The sequence below is a fragment of the Ceratotherium simum genome, chromosome 3 (genome assembly GCF_057802395.1).
Source record: "Ceratotherium simum simum isolate JZ-2026a chromosome 3, ASM5780239v1, whole genome shotgun sequence".
In the NCBI taxonomy this organism is placed as follows: Eukaryota; Metazoa; Chordata; class Mammalia; order Perissodactyla; family Rhinocerotidae; genus Ceratotherium; species Ceratotherium simum.
In genome coordinates, this window is record NC_141902.1 from 87,758,116 (window position 1) to 87,774,940 (window position 16,825).

General features: G+C 50.7%; 1 protein-coding gene across 1 annotated transcript in view; it reads right to left on the bottom strand.

Annotated features, from left to right (window-relative positions):
• The window catches only part of ST8SIA2 (ST8 alpha-N-acetyl-neuraminide alpha-2,8-sialyltransferase 2), a 67,116-nt gene extending 50,529 nt beyond the window's left edge, over positions 1-16,587 (bottom strand). Inside the window, exon 1 of the mRNA XM_004431913.3 lies at positions 16,361-16,587. Within this exon, the coding sequence (XP_004431970.1) occupies positions 16,361-16,458 (98 nt within the window). The 5' untranslated portion in view covers positions 16,459-16,587. The remainder of the gene's footprint in view (positions 1-16,360) is intronic.
• Positions 16,588-16,825: the final 238 nt, after the last annotated feature.

The window sequence follows — 16,825 nt, forward strand, 5'->3', positions numbered from 1 at the left end:
CAGGGTCATAAACACCTACCCATGCTTGGAAGGCGCCGAGAAGAGAGCAGAGGAGAAGCGGTGATAGAGGATTACAGACTGAGGGTACACTCGGGGGCGGACAGGGAGGCGCTGTTTTAGGGGACGGCATTCTGCCAGAACCTAAAATAGGAGGTGGGGCCAGCCTCACAAAGGGCTGTGGGGAGAGTTTCAGGAAGGGAGGTCTGCTCAGGGCAGGCCCTGAAGGCAGGAAGATGGGTTAGTGGAGCCCAACTTCCCTCCTTTAAAATTCATGTTTCTGGGCCCTCCTCACCCCAGAAGATGGTCCCTGAATCTTCATCGCTCCTCTTCCCCTCCCCACCTCTGTTTATTGGTCCCATTTTCACCTCAGCATTGTGGCTTCCTCATATAACCTCTCCCCCTTTCCTTCTCTCCTCTCATTTTTTCTTTACCTTATTTTTACAAATACATTCTTTTTATGGGTAAAATGTTCTCCTCCTGCCTGGTCTCCACCCCCGACCTGCTTTTCCCTCCTTCTCAAACCTCTAGCAAGACCAGGCTGTAATCGTGGGCCCTTTTATCAGTAATCTCTCTGAGATCTCTCATCACCTCACCGTTCTAAGGGAAGAGGTCTCTAACGTGCCACCAAGAACCCGCTGCTGCCCAAGCCCAGGAGCCCTTGAGCATCCTCCTCCCTATGGTCCTTCCAGCAGGAGCACTTGCCCCTCTTGCTCACGGCTTTGGTCCCTCTGTTCTCCTCTTGCCTCCTCGACTCTCCTTCTCCATGGCCTTCGCTACCTTGGTTTCTCCTTCCAACTCTCTAAATGAGGGGAAACACCAAGGCTTGCTCCTGAGGTCTCTGCTACTTTAGGGGTTTCATCTACACTCATGGTTTCTACCACTGTCTCCCTGCAAATGGCATCAATCTCCATCTCCAGCCCTGACCTCCCTCCTAAATATCATTCTTGTATGAATTGGTCCCTGGCTGCACACCATGTAGGTGACCACGGACAAGTCCCTTTCCATCTCAGGGCCCTCACTGTCATACCTAGAAAATAAAGGGGAATGGACAGGCTGGCCTCCTATATCCCTACGCTCTAATAATTGGTGATTCAATGATTTTTAAATGTTGTAATTCCCACATAGATGAACTCCATCCTCTTAATCATCATGTTTAAAACCAACCTCACCGTTGGACCATAAGACACAGCTTCCCCTCTGGATTCCTACACCCACAGTGGGCTCAGCCATTGTCCCTGGCATCACTGACAGTCCCCAGGGTGTTGTCATTTCTTCTTTGTAACCAAGACTCTAACTCTCTCTTGCTTTCCATTTATACCACTTCAGCCTGGATCCTCTCTGCTGCTCCTGTAGATGACCTGGGTGGTCTCCCCAGCCCCAGCCCCCTCTGAGCAACTTACAAATTATCTACACATTCCCATTCAAAACACTTCAAGGTCCCACCTGTCCATAGCAGCTCCTCTTCAGCTCTGTGGGTCCCTTTGAGAATCTTTTAAAATGTGTGGATCCTTTGCCCAGAAAAATGCCTAACATTTCAAGAGGTTCATGGATCTCCTGAAACCCATCACAGACTCTTTAGAGGTCTTTGGACCCCAGGTTAAACCAAAGCAACCCCCAAGGAGTCAAGTGTGAGTTCCTCACCCCTGACAGCCTGGCTCTGAGCCCTCTGTCCTACCTTATTTTACTCGACTTTCAGGTTCTCTGGAAGCCTCACTCCAGCCAAGTCACAAAGGTAGGAACAGATCCGTGTTGAGCACGTGGACCTTTTTTGGCTCCGGCCAGTCTCCTCATCTGGATCACCAACTTCATTCTTCGTCCAGCTAAGTCCTTGGACCCTTCCTTCAAGTCCCACCCTGATCCTGCCTCCTCCAGAAAATGTCTCTCTTGTCCCTAGCTCTTTGTGGGGACTCCCTCTTTGGAGCTCCGATAGTATGAATCATCAGTACCATTAGCATGATATTGTCATTTTTGTTTTGATTACATGGCAGGGCTCACCACTGAGGAGAGGGACTGCCACTAGGCTGACACACTGCACACACAAGACATTTGTTGGTGATAATAAATAAATAATAAATGTGATAATAAATGGTGATAATAAATGTTCCTGATAACCGAAGGAAGAAGGCCTCCCAAATCCCCCAATTTAGCTGTGTCTGATAATAGCTTTTCTATATTTTATTATATACACTCACGGGCTTTTCTACAACATTCTATATTGAGCATAATTTATCTGGAACACCAATCCTGCTGTAATACGATGGTTTTCCAAGTGGTCCTGAGAGGTGGGGAAGAACGATGCTATTGAAGCTATCGTGCAAGTTTATCAAGAGGTTTCACTGAGATGGGAAAGTGTCTCCTGCAATGCCTAGATGGAGCAGATGCTCAGCATGTTAGTTTGCCTTCCTCTTGCCTTTTTTTCTTTTGAATGTAGAACAGGTGGTCGGCGAAAATAGATCAGCACCTATTTATTGCCCTGCTCTAAAATTTCAGGGCAGGGAATTTAGAGGCATAGCAAAAGGATTAGCTATTTCTAGTGAGTCTGGACTCCATTCAACAGGGAAACTCATGGAGGGAGGTGTCCAGTTGTGACACTTTGGAGCCAGAGAAGACCTGTGGGTTCATCTAACTCTCATTTCACAGAGGGGGAAACTGAGGCCCATAGAACTTAGGGCCTGCCCTTAATGTAATGGCCTGCTGGTGTCAGCTCCACAACCAAAGCCCAGATCTCCAAACTCTCACTCTCTCCAGACACATTTCTCATCATCACACAAGAATTCTCTCTGCCAGCAGACCACATGAGCACTTTTTCTGTGCTGGGTTCATCTTTGCAAGTCACACAGGCTTGCAGGCAGCTGTGTCCAGTGAATCAGATGCATTGTGCTCACATGGCTTTGTGATGTCCATACAAGCTCACGGTAACTGTCACAGAAACCAGGGCCCAGGGAGCCGTCCTGAGGCTTTTCTCCAGGGGCATTGTGAGTGCCTCGTAAGGCTGCTGTTTCTGCACCTAATCGGGAACAGATTGACTCTTCCAGCAGACTGGCCCATGGCAGATAGCATGTGCTGGTTACGCTGAAATGCTGCATTTGAGAAATAGTTATTGAGTATTTACCAGGTGCCATGCACTGGGTATACAGAGATGAGCAGGACAGAAATGGATCCTCCCTTCATGTGGAAGACAAAAAAAAAAGAACAAAAGTAAATATACCACCACCTACTCCAGGCAGAACAACCCTCTCCAGTGGCTAATCTCAGCCTATTTCCAAGACAGAAAATAAAAACAACACTACACAATGGGACTCTGATGAAGACTAAAAATCCAAAAGTCAACACACTTTACTTTATTTTATCTCAATTGATCTCAACTCCCAAAGTTCCAGCTTCAAAAGGTAAGATTAGGTACCATTAAGCCAGCCAGACCAGCATTGATTTTAAAAACCCTTCTTGATGCTTTAGGGTGGAGGAGGTTGCAGACCCTTATTAATCTCTTTATCAGGTTGATCTCAGCCTGCCAGGAGCCAGCTTGCCTGATTCCCAATTCTGGCCGCATCTCTCCATTCCCCTGGCTTCTGTGTACCAGGCCACGGAGCCTGTAAAGAACTGTGAATTACCCTGCTAGGAATACTTACTGTAACAGTGGGCTGGTCTTTCTTCATGGCATCGGGAAAAAGGAAAGTGGGCTTCATCTATAAATAAGATGGAACTCAATGTATTCCAAATCAGACAATTATGCAGGGAGCTCATATAACCCACCACGTTTTCTCTCCTTTGGCCACAGAAAGAAATACATAAATGACTGCAGAATGTAGGCAGCAGAGGCCTTTCTGAGCCTCCTCAAGAAACTAACTCCCTCCTTCCTGCCCTCCCTCCTTTCCTTCATTCATTTTCCAAACCAGCACTTACACTCTGTCAGGCACTGTGCATGGAGCACAGATCTGAAACGGTCCCAGCCCTCCTAGGGCTACAATCTAGCAGGCAGGAAAGGCAGCATGCAAGAAACACCAAGTGTGAGGAGTGGTGCAAAAGAGAAGTAGGGAGTGCCAGGAGACTGTAAGATGGGGTCTAATCTAGTGGTGTTGCTAGGGTCGCAGGAGCTCTTGGGCCTAAATCATCCTTGCCTTTTGAGTCACCCACAAGCTTTTCTCATTGGAGGATTATTTTTTGTGCACTGGGCAATTTCCCAGATGCAGGGAGAAATCATATCCGTAACCAGGTAATTTTTTGGAAGATCACCTCACTCTCTACAGAAGTTTTGCAAGGAGTTGCAACAGCTTTGCTACCATGGGTGCAGATGATGGCCAGGGGAAGAAGAAGGCTGGCACATCATCACTGCATAGCCTTCAATCATCTTCCAGGTCTGCCTTCATGTACTTTGCTAACTTCATTTTATTGACTTAATACGTTTCTTTAAATTGACCCACTTAAAAACTTGAATGAATTTATCATAACAGGAATTTTTATGTCACTACCATAAATAGAATACCAATATCCCTTGCCCTAAATAGAAAGTAATGGCAAAAATAAAAACAATTCAATTCTCAGCTTCCAGCTTGCCTGGAGGCTGTCCTTATCTGAGGAGCAGATTGGTTCTAAAAGGCTCCCCTATACTTGCCTTTGATTGCCCCTAGACGCCTCCCCCCTCAATTCCTCCACTTTCTATAACTGAGAGTGGAGTCTGGAATTAGCCTGCAGGCTGGGCAGGCCACCAAAACCACTCAGGAACCCCAAGAACTCTAGGGAACCATTACTGCGTGTGCCAACTGTGAAGTGGGGCCATTGGCTGTGTGAATGGTTGTATCCTAGCCAAGCTCTTGAGGGAGCTTAATGACACAGCCAAGGAGTACTTTGCTGACCAGCTTCTCTGGAAATTTCTATCACGTGCTCCAGCCCTGGGTCAAGGTCGTTTCTGGTACAGACACACTGCAGCCTCCTTACACACATTTAAAAAATCAATTCAACCCTTGGTTAAGACTTCTCCTTGCCTTGCCTCGTGCCTTAGGTCTCAACTGGGAGAAGGACAAAGAGAGAGAAGCAGGTTAATCCACAGGGCTAAGCCCCTGGCACCTGGGAAACAGCCAGCTAGATCTTGATAAAACTCAGTTCTTTTTTCTGTGTTTATTAAGCAGTTACTTTACCTGAGTCTCAGTTTACTTGTCCATAAAATGGGTTTTGCAGGGGTTTTATAATAAATGTGTGAAATATATGAAGAACTCCTGGTGCACACACGAGCATCCAGCAAGTGGCCGTAATAGTAATTATTACTAATTTTTCCGACATCCATTTGAAGGCCACTCTAGGCCAACTCTGTGATGGGCAACAGCGATCCTGGGACAAGTTTCCCCTGGTTTCATAGGCCAAGGTCACTGCCTTGGGCTGGGGCTCTGCAGAAGGCTGGAAGCCAATTATTCCCACCACTGGAGGGAGGGTGCATGCAAATCACCTGGGGTCTTGCTGCGATGCAGATTCAATTTCTTTAGGTCTGAGCCTGGGGTGAGGCCTGAGATTTTGCATTTCTCCCAAAACTTCAGATGATGCCCATGTTGCTGGTCCAAGGACCACACTTTGGGTGACAAGGCTGTAGCCCAGTGGTTCTCCAAATGCGATCTTTGGAAGAACCAAAGGCATCGGTGACACCTGGAACTTGGTAAATGATGCACATCCTGAGGCCCCACCCCAGACCTGCTGAGTCAGAAACTCGGGTGGGGCCGGCACTGTTTTAACAACCCTCAGGTCACACCGAGCCACAGCTTTGGCACTCCCTGCCCCTGGAATCCACAGCACCTGCTCATTCCTGGTGTCTTGTGGGAACTGTGTGGTGTAAGCCTCAAAGGGAAGAGACGGCTGTATCTCAGCAGCTCCCAGCCCGGCAGGAGCCAGATCTCTGGGGACCAGCATTTGGGACTCTCTTCTCTTTTCAGGTTCACCCTTGAGCCAAAAACACCAAACGACGCTACTCTGATGCAGGTGGCAAGGAAAGGGCAGCTAGGAACCCGGATCTGGGAGGGGGGTGGTCTGGGCTGTCTGCACCCTTGGCTTCCCTCCTCCCTCCCCAATGCCTCCTCCCCCACTGCTCCATGCCTTCCCTGTGGTTCAGGCTTTTACGAGACCTGATGGGCCCCTCTACCTAATTTAGACAGGCAGACAGGCCAACAAGTATTTACAGAGTGCCCACAAGCAAAGTATGTGCTTGCACTTTCCACAATCCTAACTCCCAGGGGTTGGTATTGGGGCCACCGCCAGCAGTGTGTCCAAATATACTCATAACAAGGAAACGGTGTGTATTTCTCTCGTTCTAGGTCTATGCCCTTTCCTCTTTTTCTCCCTCTGCTCCCTCCCCACCATGCTTTTTGGTACCATATTATTTTTTGAATTAAATAATACTCACATTGATGTTGCTTTGTTAAGACCACAACTACACTCTTAAAATGAGTCAACGTGTCTTGAGCACCTGCCAGGCACTCTTCTGGCTGCTTTCATTTGTGTGTGTGTGTGTGTGTGTGTGTGTGTAATTGTGGTAAAATACACATAACATAAAATTTACCATCTTTGTCATTTTTAACTGTACAGTTCAGTAGTTGCATACATTCACATTGTTGTGCAACCAATCTCCAGAATTATTCTCATCTTGCAAAACTGAAACACTATACTCATTAAACATAACTCCCCATTCCCCCACCTCCTGGCAACCACCCTTCTGCTTTCTGTCTCTACGAGTTTGACTGCTCTAGGTCCCTCATATAAGTGGAATCATACAGTATTTGTCCTTTGTGAGTGGCTTATTTCACTTAGCATAATGTCCTCAAGGTTCATCCATGTTGTAGCCCGTGTCAGAATTTCCTTCCTTTTTAAGGCTAACATTCCATTACACGGATATACCACATTTTGCTTATCCACTCATCCATTGATGGACATCTTTTGGCTATTGCAAATAATGCTGCTATAAACATAGGTGTACAAATATTTGTTCAAGTCCCTGCTTTCAATTCTTTGGGGTATCTAGGCAGAAGTGGAATTGCTTGATCAGATGGTAATTCTATTTTTAATTTTTTGAGGAACAACCATACTGTTTTCCTCAGTGGCTACATCATTTTACATTCCCATCATTTGCGTTTTATTTAATCCTCAGAAAGGTGTGGCCCAGTGTCTGGAGGTATAAGCAGTGAGTCTGGCCCTTAGGGAGGACTACTCAGTCCTTACATATAGGAGAAAAGGAAGGCCTCTGGTTGGAGGGGTGTACAATGAAGACCTAAGTGACTTGGCCTGACACTCTGCTGGGGGTTAGAGCTTTGGTGGGTGGCACCAGACAGGCTGGGGAAGGAGTTGTGGAGCCTTGGCTAGCTCCACCCCCAAGGCTGTACCTCCCATATGTCAGCGCTCTGCTGCCCAGGCCAGGACGGATATACCATTGGGGGTTTCTCTCTTGCCCTTCTCTTTGTGTTTCCTGGGAACTAAGCATATTGATTAGGGTACAGTTCAGACATCCCACAGAGTCCACTTAAAGTCAATTCCCAAGTTTCGGGGATCTCAGAGGTGCAGTGGGAGGGGCTTTGCTGCTTATAGGAGAACAGCAAACGAAAGTCACCCGCCCTATCAATTTACCAGCTCATTTTCTCAGAGTATCTTATGCCTCCTCCCTGCATCATGTAAGCTACGCTGGCATTTACCGAGAAAGAAGGTGTGAATTAGTCCTGGGTATCGCTTTTCCGAGCGCAGCCAATATTCTTGTTCTTGAAATTGGAGAGGGGAAGGCTAACAAGCTCCCACCCATCACTGGGCAGAGTCCCAGCGTGGCTGGACCTCCTCAGCATCCCCTGAAATGTCACACCCAAGGGTGATGGCCGCCACTGTGTCTGGGAGGCTCATCCGACCTGCCACGAGCCTTTCCAGTGTCTCAAATGTTTTCAGCTTCCCTTTGCAAATTATCTGTGTGGTACATAAAATGGGACCCAGAGCTTAGGAGGTCCAGGGCAGGAGGTGGGAGGCAGAAGGAGTAGGAGCAGGCAGCCCGGGTATTTTAATACATGAAAGCAGCTAAGAACAGCGTGTGCCGTAGAGTCAGGCAAACCTGGGTCAGGATCCCGGTTCCTCGTTTCCTAGCTGTGTGACCTTAGCGAATCCTGAAACTTCTCTGAGCCTCTGTTTCCTCATCTGCAAATGGGCAAACAGGGTGGTTGTGAGGGTTAAGTGAGTGACCCGTGGGGCTCTCAGCAGAACGGTGGGCACAGCGTCAGCCCCTGGGAAATGGGGCTCCCTGGGCATGTACAATCTCCCTGCAGAAGCCCATCCCCTCCTGCCTGCTTCCTTTCTACCCGGCCTGAGGAAGCTCACTGCACTAGCCCTCTGTCTTTCCCCAAAAGAAAATCCTCCAGGCCTGAATAATTTGTATTGTTTTCTCTTCCTTCAGTGTGTACCTCTCTCTCTGGTAATGAGGTGGTCAAATAAATGACCCGCTCCAGAATCACTCGGATGAGACTTGGTGGAACAAGGGGGTGGCTGGAGGAGAGGGAGAAAGGGCAGAGTGGGGGGTGCCATCCACAACAAGGTGATTCCGAGCTGGCAACTCTAAATCCTATCAACCTTTTTGGCTGCGGTCGTCCACTGTGGCCTCGGCTCTAGTGTGCTGTCCCCGAGGTCTCTTTCAGCCTTGCTGCTTCCCAGGTTTCTCTCTTCCACAGACCTTCATGTTTCCAACTTCATCCTTTGGAAATATGAGCATGCATATTTTCCCCATCGGATGTCACTGAGTACATCACTTTTGAATAGTTCTCCTCATTCCCTGGAGCCTGGGTTCAAATCCCAGCTTTGCAACTCGCTAGCTGTGTGACTTTGGCTGAGTTATTTAACTGCTCTGTGCCTCAGTTTCCTCATCTGCAAAATGGACGTAACAATAACATAGACCTCATAGGATTGTTGGGAAGATTACAGGTGTGAATATAGCTAAAGTGCTTAGGATGTCGTATGGCATACAGCAGACATGCAAAAATGACTGTTGTTATTCTCTGCTGGCATCAGCCTCCACGGGGAAGAGATGTGTGAGGAGTGAGGCTATGTTTCCAGAAGCGATCCCCTCCGTTGACTCTTCAGGGTAACCTCAGACCACAGACTACTAGATTTCAGGGATCAGTAACGTTTCCAGAAAATTGGGGTCAGAGAGTCATAGGGTTACCAACCTCCTCGACTGAGGAAGACCATCACAACCACTATCCACCATCACCCTCTTTCAGGAAAGAGAGGGCCCATAGGAAAAGAAAAGAACATCACCTCAGAATACAGAAGAGTTCTTCTCAGGGAATGACAGTTGGCAACTTGAAACTAACAAAATTGCGATGACTACGTTGTGCTTTTTCTTTTTGGATCACTACCCATCTGCAGATCAGCATTTGGGAACCACTGACCCGGGGGTCATTTCGACCTCCAGTCATCGACTAAGAGTCTAGAGGAGAGATGGTCGCCCTGAGCCTTATAAGGGGCCAGTGAGCAGAGCCGAGTGCCCTTGTGTCCCTCCAACAGTAACAAAAACGTGCTCAGGGAACTCTCTGACAGAGCCGAGAGCTCCACTCTGGAAGAGTGATTTCGGAACTCAAACACACACCCACACAGCAAGGCGGACGCAGGATTTCCAAGAGCAGTGAATCGGGATCCCAAGTGCTGGAAGCGCCGAGAAGCCGCTGCCTGCCCACGTGGGGTACGGGTTATCATCTATACGGATACTTGTCTACACTTGCTCTCTCCCCAGCTGAAGCTGTTCCCTTCGACATCGCGAAATCTGTGACAGCTGAAGCTGAGAACACGCTGGGACAAACAGGTCCTGTCAGGACACCGGGCGGCTTCCTAGCAGAGTGACGAATTGCAGGCGACTGGGGAGAATTTAAAACCAGCCCAGCTGCCACCCAGGAGAGTGACTAATCTTAACACTTAAAGACAAGTCCCAGACGGGGAGTCATTCAGACATAGGGGACGGCTCCCTGGGCACAGATGGCACCTAAGCTCTCACCCCGGGGCTTCTCTTGGGGAGATGAGCCTGTCTCCATCCCCTGGCGGCAGACAGCCACCTGATGCACCCGGCTGGTGGTGTTCCGGTTCCTGCCCCTCCCTCAGTCCTTTTCTCTGTATCTTTCCATCTGTCTCTAACTCGCTTTTGCTAGAGACAACCAAGAGATATGAGTCTCCAGAGCTTATCTAGGGTCCACGCAGCTGCCACAAGTCTTGACCGATCCGTCACAATTCCCTGGTTTGACCAGTGTTTGAAAATCAAAACACCACTTAAAAGTGCTTAATAAAGAAAATCTTGGAGACGACACGCATTGATCTGACCTCACATTTCTTACTCCCTAAATGCTTTAAATACACAACTTCCAGCGTTCTTTCTAGGGACCAGACCTTGGAAGGAAACAGTAGGCCCCAAGTTGTCTGCTCTTAATGTCAGTATGGAAGCCGTTAAGGTGATAAAGATGGACAGCGCTGGCACATCTTCTCCAGGCAGAAGGACGGTGGCTGGGGCAGTGGCATTATTGGCAGTGGCAGGGCCAGAAAGGGCTCTCTGGGGAATAAAGACCTGGGCAGAGGCTGGGAGGTGGGGGTCTACATCTTTGTCTTTTATCTGAACTGGCAGTGGGAAACATGCCACTGGATCCTCGTCTTTTACAAACTAGAAAGGGCCTCTCATTCCCATTCGCCTGCCCCCACAACATTCTAAGATGATGAACAATGCCCTTAACTGGGCTGTGCCCTCCATGTTGGATACACATGTTGGGAAAAGCTGTGGGCTTTCCGAACAAGTGTAGGGTGTTTCACCGATATTAGAATAGTACAGACCTTTGGGGGCAGAAAGGTTGAATGCTTATTTTTGCCACATCCTAGGCCTGAGTTTATTCCCTCAAACAATATTTTATAGGCTTCATGTACTAAACCATATACTTATCACTGGAGCTGGGGATAAGGGAAAAAATAAAACATAACAGTCGAGTCCATCTCCGTAGGATACTGGCATGACAGGATGCTAAGGGTACACACAGGAGGGGCAGCCATTCCAGACTGTCTGAAGAGGGTCTGGGGTCCAAGAATGCTTTGCAAAGGATACTAGCCCTTAGCCTTGAAGGAGGAGTCAGGGGAAGGAAGAATGCGGTGGGGTGGGAATCAGGAGGGATAGTGTGTGCAAGGAGATTCTTCCAGGAAGGAGGAAGAACATGTGCAAAGGCACGGAGGCATGAAGTCATGGTACATTCCAGGGAACTGTGAGCAAAACAGAATGGAGCCCAGGGAGGCTGAAGCGGGAGGCAGGGGCCAGATTATGTATTCCCTTGTATGCCGTGCTAAAAGCAATGGGAGCCTTTATGGAATTTCACTCTCTCTAAGAAGTATTTATAATTTGCAACTTACAACATCTCCAATTTGTAAAACCTAAACAATTTTAAAACCTAGCAACCCTGCTCTACAAGGAGAAAGAGGCCCTGAGTGGTGAATTGGTTTCTAAGATGGATATCTATTTACAATTTAAATTTGATGCTAGGAACAGTTGGCAACCAGAACTTGGAGCAAGTGAGTTAACAACCAGACCTTCTTTCTGTCCTGTTTTATCCTCCAATTATGTTTATACTTGAGTGAGGTATACCAGGACTCGGGAGAAGAATGAGCTTTTTCCAAAAAAAGAAAGTTGCATCATCTTGAGCAAACATGTATGCTCCTTACAGAGTGCCTGGACTGCAACTGCTCAAGGTCATTTTCTTTTGCATCACCTGGACTCACCCACAAAATGTGCACCTCACCCCACTCTCGGCTGATGGCAGCAGTGCTGCCCGCTCAGGGGTCTGGTCACTGCTGATGATCAGAGCTAGCTCCTCCTTGTCTGTTCCTTTCCCAGACAGGCCTGATGTTTGGCTGGGATGAACCAGGACCCCTGGCCATGGTGCACTAGATGGCATCAGTTCTGACCAGTTGGACGTCCATTCTAACAAGTCAGTGCCAAGACAGACCAGTTGTTAAATATCTTCACTATCACCCCCCTCCCAGACCCCCGGATGCCCAATCATATGGCACGTAGAAGCGAGGAATGTCCATTCAGTTGCCATCAGAATCGGGCTTACAATGGAATGGGAGTCTTCCTTCTTCAAGAAGCTTTAGCCCAAGGCCCCACCTGTGAGTCTGGGATGCCCATGCCCATGGCAGGTGAGCTTGTCTGGCAAGCCAGGGGACAGTGCGGAGACAGGAGACAGTTCTGTCCTCTAGTGTTACCCTGAACTTGACTGGACCAGAAGGACATTTCAGGGAGACAATCCTTGAGTCTTTCTCCAGTCCTCATCAGTCATCTTCCCTCTTTCTAAACTACCGAGGGAAAAACTAAGCCCAGCCCACGCTCTTAGGAAAATGCTGGGCTTTTGAAAGAACTCTGGAGAATGAGTGAGGAAGGCTAGTTCTGAGGCTTACTCCATAATATTACCGCAGGGGAAAAGAATTCAGATGACAAGGCAGTCGAGCATGGCGGTCAAGAGCACAGACTTTAGCTTCCCGTAGAACTAGTGTCATTTGCTTTATCACTAGCAAGTTACACAACCTCTCTGAGCCTCAGTTTCCTCACTGATAAACTGGAGATGACCACAGTACCTAGCTGAGAGAGGTTCAAGGACTGAGTGGACCAGTGCTTTAAAGCAGTAAGCGCAGGGTCTGGCACACATTGCCCCACACACAGTAGCTCTTGATGCCACTGGGAGGTGACGACTGGGACACCATGTGTTAATGTCTATAAAGCACTGTCTATAATAGATCTGGGATCATAGCAAGGGCTCAATAAATCTTCCCCACCGTCATGATTACTATTATTGTGACTAGTTAACTCCTCTTTGACCAGAGTTCTGTAACTCTTTCCTGATTAGAGGAGCTTATCTGGGGACCAGTGCATAGGTTACAAATGAGGCGACCTGTGCAGGCCTTCCCTGTCCTTAACCAGCCAGGGTGTGATCTTGGATAAGTGATGTTGCTTCTCAGGGTCAAATTCACCCTGACTGTAAAAGGAGAAGAGGTTTCTTAGGGGGATCCCTACGCTTCCTTCCTCTCCTAAGGCTCTGTGAGTGTCAGCCCTGCCCAAGGATGTTGTGTGAGCCCGTCACTGGACCAGATTCAACAGATGCTTGTTGAATGCCTTTTGAATGCCAGGTTCTGGGACACCATGGTGGGCAAGACCGCCATGTCCCACACTCCCCTTCTTGGAGGTGACACTCAAGACTAAAGCCCAGGGGAAAATCAGAAAAAGATTTTAGCGTATAACTTGGTCCAATTGACTCTATAACCTGGGGGTTGCATGAGCTGATCAGGGGCTGTTTTACCAAAGCCCCACCCAACCTCTGCTTTAGAATTTCAACTCACCCCCTGTTTGGGTGGTTTGCAGAGAACTCACCTTTCTACATTTCTTTTTCTCATTCAGTCCCAGGGAGGCTCCACAAGCAAACAAGTTAGAAACAGAACTTTGAAAATCATCACTTAGGAAAAGAGACACGTGTCTCAGAAAAAGCCTCTGGAAGAAAGCCCTGCCCCTCACCACCCGTTACATGATTCCTTGGGAAGGACAGGACCTCTGGGACTACCACATAAAAAAGCCTCATTTTATAAGAAAGGGAATCAGGAGCTTAAGAAAAGTGTATCTCAGTTTTGTTCCTCCAGACAATACAGGTGTAATTCTCTTTCCTCTTTCACTTCTCATTCCTTAATCCTTAGAAAATTTACTCCAGAAAGAGGTTCCTTCCTTCCTTCCTAACATATCACAGGGTCCCATTGTTCATTGCCTTCCAGAAACGGCCATCCTTTTACAGAACTATTGTTTTCTCCCAGGGACTGCCACCGCAGGTAATCTGCCATCTTCCCCAGCACAGGTGGAGATCAAGTCAGGGAAGTCTGGGCAGGGCTGGGGCAAATGCACCGTGGTCTTGAGTTTGATTCCAGTTCTCCTGGAAGAGCCTACGGTGAGGAAGACAGAGCCCCACACCTGGCGCTCCTCACTGCTCACTGTGCTAGGGCACTTATCACACTGCGCCCCCGCCGGCTGCTCAAAGTTGGGGGGCTTCCAAGCATTAAATAAGCCACGGTGAAACCTTGCTTGTAAACAGATACAGGGGTTGCTGGATTCCCATCCTCTGCCCCACCCCCTTCCTCCCCCAGCCGTGGCAAATCCCAGATACGCCTCCACTCCCATGAGTTAAACATGGGTACTGAGGGCAGCAGGTGTCTCAGATCAGGACTGGTCAAGCCAGGGGTCAGCCAGAGGACAGGGGCACCAGAGGGAAGGACAATGCCACGAAAGAGAACACATTTGACCTGTTTGACAATTTTTCCCAGGGTCAGCGCAGGCAGAGACCCCCAGTGAAATAGGGCCCAGGAGGCACACCCAGAGCAGAAGAGCCCTGGATTTTAAATATATATATGAACATTTCCTTCTAAGTTCAGGCCTTGGAGCTTATGCCTGGACCCCTGTTGGAACAACCTGATGTGGGGAGCGGGGGCTTCACAATGCGTTTGGCTGGAAAGTGTAGCATTATGTGCAAAGTAATTTCCTGATTACATTTTAAAAACTAAAAGTCCCTGGCTTGTAGAAGGTATTCGGTAAAAGTTCAGCGAATGGAGAAGCGAGGGATGCCTGAATGAACGCAGCACTTCTATTTTTATAGCAGAACAATGGGCAGCTGCTGGTCCTTCCCTCTCACATGTCAAGGTCAGCAAGTGGTCTAGGCCAAGCAGAACCCACCTCTGGGAGAAGAGAGAGCGAGCCGAGAGGAAGGCCCTACCCACTATGTCCTCCATCACCCCAAGACTTGGCTTGCCCGATTTCCGTTCCGATCCATGTTTTTGAGGCGAACAGCTACGGAAAGTAGCGTGTTTCTCTATCTCCGCGTGGGAGCTGGTGTCATATCTCGTATTAACTGAACAGTATTTGTGAAAGTTTTCGGAGCTCTTGAGGAAACCGAGGAGGAGGAGGAGGAAAAGGCAGAGAGAAGGATTCTTAAAGTGCAGTGGAGTTCACAGAAGGTCTTCTGAGGTTGCCGAGATGGGAAGGGGCAGGGAGAAAAGGAGAGAGCAGGAAGTGGCGCCTGCCCCAGGTTTGGGTCCATAGGCCCTTGGCATCCTGGACCCAGGACTGGCATTTCCCTTTTAAGGGATCTGCCAGCATAGCGGGCCCTCAACTGGCGCTGATAACGAATGGGATAACAAATGGGACAAAGGAGGGGCGCACGCGGCGCGGACTCGCGAAGGGCGCCTGGCTTGGCACTAGCCTCGCGGAGGAAAGGACTTTCTGCCCGCTCTGCGTCCTCACCTTCTCCCTGCCCAGGGCCAGGAAGCTCTCCCGGGGCCCTTTAGAACCCTGGCTGCCACCCCACCTGCCCACCGCGGGTTGGAAGCTCTTTGTGGCGCCGAAGCTGAAAAGGGTCGGGCCCGGCGTGCTGGAGACCGCCGGGAGGGGCACGAGACTCAGGCTCCGGGACCTATGGCTGATGCGTCCTGCGGGGCAAGTGCGCGCTCCTGAAGTCCCGCGCCAGGGCAGGGACTCGCGGTCCTGCCCCACCTCAGGAGATCAGAGAGAAAAGAGAGGGCGAGACCGTGCTCCTGGGGGCCCCGAAGACCACCGGGCGGCGGTACAGACTTTCCCGAAAGGTCTGCGTCTCCGCGTTGAGAGCGCGCGGGAACCCGGGGGGCGCAGGGGGCGCCGCGGGGTTAGCTGAGCGTCCAAAGCCAGGCGAGGGCGGGGGTCTCAGCCCAGCCCCGCGCGCTCTGCCTCTAGCGGTGCCAGCCCGCGCCCCAACGCCGGGCTCCCGGGCCGGCGGGAGGCGCGTATGCGTGTCTGTATATACTGGGGACACTCCCCTTCCTGGGAGCTCGTGCAGAGCCTCTGCCCTCCGCTCAGGCCCGGGGATCCCCTCCCCCAGCTCAGAGATCCCCGCGCGCCCCCTGCCCACTTTGCCAAGGCGAGAAAGCGGCCGAGCCGGAGACAAAGAAACTCCTGCCTCCTCCACTCGCAGCCTCTCCACCCGCCCTAGACACTCCCCGGCGCCCTCCCTCGACCCCGGCGACATCGCGCGTGGACAAGCCGGGGAAGGGGGGCAGGGTGGGCGAGACTGGTCCCTGACGCCGGCCAACTGGAGGGTGCCCATGCTCCCCGCCCGGGGACACCCTACGGCAGCCGCGTCCCCACCCTCCGCTTCCCAAACCGTCCGGGGTCCCCGGCACCGCCACCCCCGGCCAAAACCGTCCCCCGCCTCTCCAGTGGAGCGATAGGGGGGCGCGGCGCACACAAAGCGAGTGTGGGGTGCGGGGGGAGAGTACTGGGGAGGGAGAGATCCTGCGAGGGCTCGGCGCTGGCCCGGGCGCTGCTATTTACCCGATTTCTTCTTCGATCTCCGAGATGTCTGCGAAGATGAGGAAGACCACGAGCAGCGTGAGCGCAGCCAGCATCCAGCTCCGGAACTGCAGCTGCATGGTGGGTTCGCGCCCGCCGGGACCCGCGCGGGCCGGCGCGAGGAGCGGGGGCGGAAGGGCGCAGCGGCAGGGAGCCTCCGCGCGCGGCGCGCAGCGGGGCAGACACCCTGCGCTCCGGGCGAGTCCGGGCCAGCGGCGGCGGCGGCGACAGCGGCAGACAGGGGTTGCTCAGGCGCGGCGAGCCCGTTCGCTCCCTCTCGGCTCCCGCCCGCCCCTCCTCTCCCCTCCTCCCCTCTCCCCTCCCCTTTCCTCCCCCGCCCCGCGCGGGGCTCCTCGCGCAGTTTGACAGCTTTGCTCCGCGCCTCTGCTCGCCTGCTCCCACCCTAACCAACTCCACTGTCCAGCCGCCCGCCTTTGCGTCTGCCGC